Consider the following 6,062-nt stretch of genomic DNA (forward strand, 5'->3'; position numbering starts at 1 on the left):
TCTGCCACCTTAACAAAACTTGGGATGAGAAAAAAGGGGGAAGAACGCCCTTATTATTCTTTTCTTCCATTGGGCGATCTCCCAAGAAAAGCAGGGTGTAAATATCTGGATAAATAGATGGCTAAAATCATGGTTAAAAGGACAGCCTAGATACCATGCCCCCAAACAATGGTATCCCTGCCGGCAACATCATTATCATGAGCAGAAAATATAGTAACGGGGACACAAACAATATTGTACAGTAGCAACGCCGTCCCCCCGTCGCCCTGAGTCCTCCCTCCTGGACAGTTTGCAACAGAATATGAAGGTAACGGTATCAACAAAGGCGCGCTTCGGCGCTTACCGCTCTCGCAAAGGTCGACGAGCCCCTTGAACGCTGCTGCTAAAGGCGAACCAGCCCTTCTAGTAAGGGAAAGGGCTCCATGAGAGGGCAGAGTACAAACGCACACGTCAAGGGGGAAAGATCGGAAAGCTTACCATATGGAGGGAAGAAAGATGCAGCCTCCCCTCGGATAGTTACAAGAATTAGCACCATAGGGCTGCACCGCCTCTCTTCCCCGTGATTTAAAGGGCCAGCCGCACGACGGGAGGGGGGGGGGTCCACAAAAAGGGAAATAGGTGAGGGAGACCCATTCGGCAGCCCGCGTTTGAAGGACCATTGATGCTAACAGAAGTTGATCGACTTTAATGCTGGCACATGAGCCGATCTGGGAAGAGCAAAGGATAGTGAACTACACTAGGCAGATAATATAATTTTTTGTGTGGGAAAGATTTTTGTATTTTATTTTAGTTTTACTGAACAGGGGGGAAGAATAGGACAAGAATAAGATCCCAGCTAATGACCCACCTATCTACCCCAAAATGTTGGTAAAAGGGGAGAATGGCTATAAAATAATTTTGATTAAATTTATGCCCATATTGAAGGGTGTTGGAAGTTTATCTCACATCTCTCTTTTTCTAAATTCCCTTCACCATATTACTAAAAGGGCCAGGGATCCATGAGTGGAGGGAAAGAAGACTGTAAGAACACCCACCTCACACAGGCTGCCTCACAATAAGAACAATAGCGTTCTAGATTCCTTATGTTCAGACAGAAGTCCTGCTAAGTTCAGTCAAGCGTAGTGGCACCTTAACGCTAAATGTATAACTGGGGCACTTCACTAGATGCATTCAAATATAGACACACAAACACAAGTATAAAAGGGGGTGTAGTTATCAAGAGAGACCATACAGGCCAGCGTTTCTCAATTTTTTTACCATGGAAAAACCCTGAAATATTCTTTAGGCTTCCAGAAACCCCAGAAGTGGCACAATCCTACAGAACATGGTTGGGAAGCATGGTTGGGAACCCACCAGGTTCATCACTGACCAATTGGGGGGGGGGGGGAGGTCAATATGACCATATATGGTCATATCACCCAGTAAATGTTTAACAAATTTAAAACATATAGACAGATGGCAATAAATTAAAATCCTTCCTTGATCCACAGCTGGAGGGTGTCTGTGTGGTTGGGAAGGATCCTTGGAAGGAAAGTTCCAGATGCAAGAAATGCTATGAACCTGCCCCTTTGCACCACAGTCTGTGTTAAGTATCTGACCCTTAAAACCCCATAAATGCCAATGGATGTCCTGGCTAAAGTCCATGAAAGCTCACACTTTGGAATCATAGAATAATAGAGTTGGAAGGGATCTCATGGGTCATCTAGTCCAACCCCCATCCTTTTGTCAACTTCAAGAAGCACTCCCCTCAATCTATAAGGTTGCTTTTCCTTCAAGAACCAATTTCTGGAAAATAACAGCATTACACAGACTGGGGAACACCGACTGGGAATCTGACTCCCAGAAGGTCACAGAGACTTGGAATCTGCCTGGTGAAGCCAGAAGAAGTGCAACCATTAGGACACTGAACTAACAAACTGGATAAGAAAGAAGTGGAGAGGGAGAGAGAACCCTAGCTGCCTTACTAGCAGAGAGGAGTTCTAGACTATTCTAGAAGAAAGGTCAAAGAGTAGTCCCTTTAGAAAGTATGTATTCTTAAAGTTCCGTCTAGTTAAAATTTGCTCCTCCCTGCAGGCTTGTTTTTCTTCTTTTTGTACACAGGTCATTGCTATATTCCATTTGGGACAGAGGCATTTGGGCTGATTTTACTTGGAGGAAGGAACTCTGACACCCATTGCCATTGCTACACGGAACAGATAAAGGGCTCCCTGTCTGTGCAAGTCCGCTCTCTGTTGGGGCCCCCATTTTAGGTCATAGCCTGTCTGATGAAGTCAGAAAGGCTCCTGCTCTCCTTGCTTTCTGCAATCGGTGCAAAACTAAATTATTCACGAGGGCATTTTTACAAAGGCCATAGGGGTTGTGCTGTTAGGAAATGTTTCAGGAAGATGCTTTGGTAAAGGGAGGGAGACTGTGAACTTCCGAACGACAGTCTGTTGATGATCCCTACTCTGTAATTTACGCATCATTTAATGCACCCTCACTACATATGCTTTGTTTCACCTTCATTTTGAGAGAGCTGCTTGTTTTCCTGTTCCTGCATGTTACCCTTGCAGATATGAGGGCAATCCGGCTCTGATCTCTGTCACCCCATTGATTGCCACAATTGATTCGGCAGCTTCTTTTCAGTTTTTGTGTAATCCCAGTCTTATTTTTTGTTGGGTGTCCCATCCTGTATTTGGCATACCCTTGGCCTCAGTGAGAAAGAGGGAATAATAAAAATGTTAAAAGACTCAAGATATTTCTGTCTCTCCAAGTCATTGGACTCCTTCACTGGCCATATATCCCTATCAATATGCACGTATACTTTGGCTTTTGCATCTGTAACAAACAAAGGAGCCTTTCCATGTAGGTGGTTTCAAAAGATACCAGAAGGATTTCTTTTATTTTGAATAAGTACACAACATTTTAATACTAATATTGGAGCTATAGTGTGTTGCTGTTGTGTTTCAACTATTTCAAAACAGAGCCCCCTACAGGAAAAATATATAAAGGCTTTTCTTTGAGAAAGCTCAAAGATACTGGATAACGTGTGTGTTTGGAAAACACCTCAAAAGGTCTGTTTCTGTTGACAGTTGCTGGGTTTACACTACATATGTCTTTGACAGTGGAAGGGTTTATACTATATACATTTTTTGCCAAAGTTATCATCACAATGTATTTGTTTTGACTTATTTGCTGGTTTTGTAACTATATATAGTTTTGGAAACAACTTTGACCGTATTTTTTCTTATGGAAAAAAATGAGCTACACATTCTTTTAAATTATACTTTCTAATGATTCCTAACACTGAGGTAATTTTTCCTATACCTACTGGCCTGGTAGCTGGAATGTTCATATTTGGTACATATCTAGGGTTGCTAACAGGCTGGAGAAACCTGTCCTGTTTCTTTAATAGTGGTTTCTTAAATTATTAAAATTGAGCTTTTCATGGTATAAATCAGCATCCCCAACAAATAGCATCCTATTGAACCTCTATTAGGCCCATTATGCACGGCCGCCGAAACGGCGATTTCGGGTCACATGGAAAACGCGGAGGGGGAAGACGCGACGCATACCGGTTATGTACGGGGCGGGGCGCGACGGCGGCAAAACCCAGAGTAACCGATTATGCACGCGGCGATCCAGGCGCCGCTTCTGGTTGCGCCCCGGTCACCCGGAAGCTGCGCTTTCTTCCACGTTTCACTGACGCGGCTTTTTCGGCGGCATGCACCGAAGCTGCGGCCGGTTGCAGCCGGCTCCATGCGTTATCGGTGATTTTAGTCGCCGCCATTCCACCCCGAATGTGCGCTAAAACCCCCGTGCATAATGGGTCTTAAAGAGACAGGACTTTTTATGCAACCCTACTTGTGTCTTGCCCTTCAGGAGCTCAGCTTAGTTTTGCCAGTTTCCAAGAGAGGCCTAGAGATCTCCTGGATCTCCTGGATTTACAACTGATCTCCCAACTATAGAGAACTATAAGAAAATGGCTACTCTATTGCATTATACCCTGTGGAGGTCCCTCACCTTCCCAGACCTCACCCTCTCCAGCCTCTACCTCCCCCCATCTCCAGCTGTTTCCTAATCTGGAATTGGCAACCCTGTCTCAACTGCTCAGAATTGCATTGGGCCCTTCACAAGAACTCCGAGGGGAGTGAATGATCTGCAAAGCTGCTCAGTGAACTTCTTTGCGGAACATGACTATGAACTGGGACTCTCACATCCAAGCACAACTGTCTAGAATGCTCCATCATGTTCTCCTAACCTTATGCTATGTGAAAATGATGATAAGTTTTTATGGACATCAGGATACAAAGTAGTCTTCCATGGGCTCTCTTGTGTGCACACCCTCCCCAATCTTCTTCTTCTTCATCATCATCGTCATCATCATCATTATTTAATTTATATCACGCCTCCCCCTGGTGTTTACCCTACAATTCTGAGATTATCTCGTTCTTCTCCACTTATAGCCACTCCATGACTCCATCTTTTCTCCCACTGCAGCTACTTTGCAGGAAGGGAAGTGCAGCTTGCTCTCTGTCTTTTAAGCTCTATTAGTGCAAAAGGAGCAATAAAGAGTTACTGTGATGTTGTGGGAATATTCTGGGCCAACTGGGAGAAGCTGCAGAGTGGGATGGGGCTCCTGCACTGCTGCTGGGCACATCTCTTGCTTCACAGGCCAACATCTCCAGTTGCTTCTCGGCCTTCTGCCAGGCAAGTGGCCAATTAATGATTCCCTGTTGCCATCTTTGACATAATCTCTCACAAAACCTATTGCTGTTTTGTCCACAAAAAGATATAATTTTCTCCTTCATAGGAATGCATTGTACATCTTGAAACTTTTCTCGAAGTTAATTGTTCACATTCTATCAAATTATCTTCCTCCTTTAAAGAAAGACACTTCTAAATGTAGACGGGCCCCAAATGATCACTGGTTAACTCATATGTTCCAAATGCCTTAATCAAGTTACAAAATCAACTTTAAGTATTTAAAATCAATGAAGTGGCTTCTTTTTATGTGGCTTATGCCTTTTTCTGTTGTTTTTTTAATACTTGGATTCATTCGCACTTCCATCGCACTTTTAGCCCATTGCTAGAGGAAAAATATTTTTATATAGAAGCTGAGATTTACACCGCTCTATCAAAAAGTGTACAGCCAGTAGCAGCTCAAGTAACAAGAACTGGCAGCTGTGAATAACTGAACTGCTAACAATCTTCAGATACAAATCTGGACCCAAAATGTTAGAATTTATGCAGGAAGAGAAAATAATCAAATGAATTATATTTATAGTATAATGTTCCCTAGAATGAAAAAAATGCACTGAAGGCAATTTCACACATTACATGGCAACAAATAAAGTCCGTCTCCCAATTAGCCTTTTCCAACTTTTTGATGACAGAGAATCCCCTTAAATAATTTTTCAGCCTTGAGGAACCCTGGAAGTGACGTCAGCTGGCCACGCCTCCCTGCCACACTTCCAGAAATAACATGTCACCTGACAGGACAACACCATTGGTACTAACAGGCAGGCTCAAGAAGGACTGGGGGGGAGACAGAACGTGGTTTAAGGCAGGTGTAGGTGTGTAGGATCCACCCCCTCTCAGGTGCAGAAATGAAAGAACTCACACTTGGGGGAGCAGGGGAGCAATGGAATTAACCTGTACTCTTGCTTGTGGCCAAGGAAAGGCCATGGACCCCCCTCTAGAGCTCCTGCAGACCCCTAGGAGCCCATAGACCCCTGGTTGAGAATCACTGTTCTAAATACACATTTGGCTAGAAGCTGCCACCAATTCATAGTGAGATCCTAAACAGAATTGTAATGGTGGAAAACGTAGTCTAATGGTCACTGTATTATACCAATCCCTTCTGGACTTTTCAAAGGAAGAGACAAACAGAGGTGGTTTGCCATTGCCTGCCTCTGTATAACCACTCCGGACATATTTCTTTGGGGGTCTCCCATGTCAGTCCTAACCAAGGCCAAGCCTGCTTGGCTTCCAAGATCTGATGAGACGGGGATAGCCACCCAGCTTAGGGTGAACAAAGTTATAATAACCTTCTCAACCTTCAAGGGATATAGAAGGGTGTA

At 43.9% G+C, this 6,062-nt stretch overlaps 1 protein-coding gene across 5 annotated transcripts in view; it reads right to left on the reverse strand.

Moving 5' to 3' along the window:
* The window catches only part of GRAMD1C (GRAM domain containing 1C), a 56,927-nt gene extending 55,935 nt beyond the window's left edge, over positions 1-992 (reverse strand). The window contains exon 1 of one of the 5 annotated variants that reach the window (XM_077341974.1): positions 478-992. In XM_077341974.1, the coding sequence (XP_077198089.1) occupies positions 478-480 (3 nt within the window). In that variant the 5' untranslated portion in view covers positions 481-992. The other 4 variants (XM_077341978.1, XM_077341975.1, XM_077341976.1 and 1 more) reach the window with 4 other exon arrangements.
* Positions 993-6,062: the final 5,070 nt, after the last annotated feature.

This window comes from Paroedura picta, chromosome 6 (genome assembly GCF_049243985.1).
Source record: "Paroedura picta isolate Pp20150507F chromosome 6, Ppicta_v3.0, whole genome shotgun sequence".
In the NCBI taxonomy this organism is placed as follows: Eukaryota; Metazoa; Chordata; class Lepidosauria; order Squamata; family Gekkonidae; genus Paroedura; species Paroedura picta.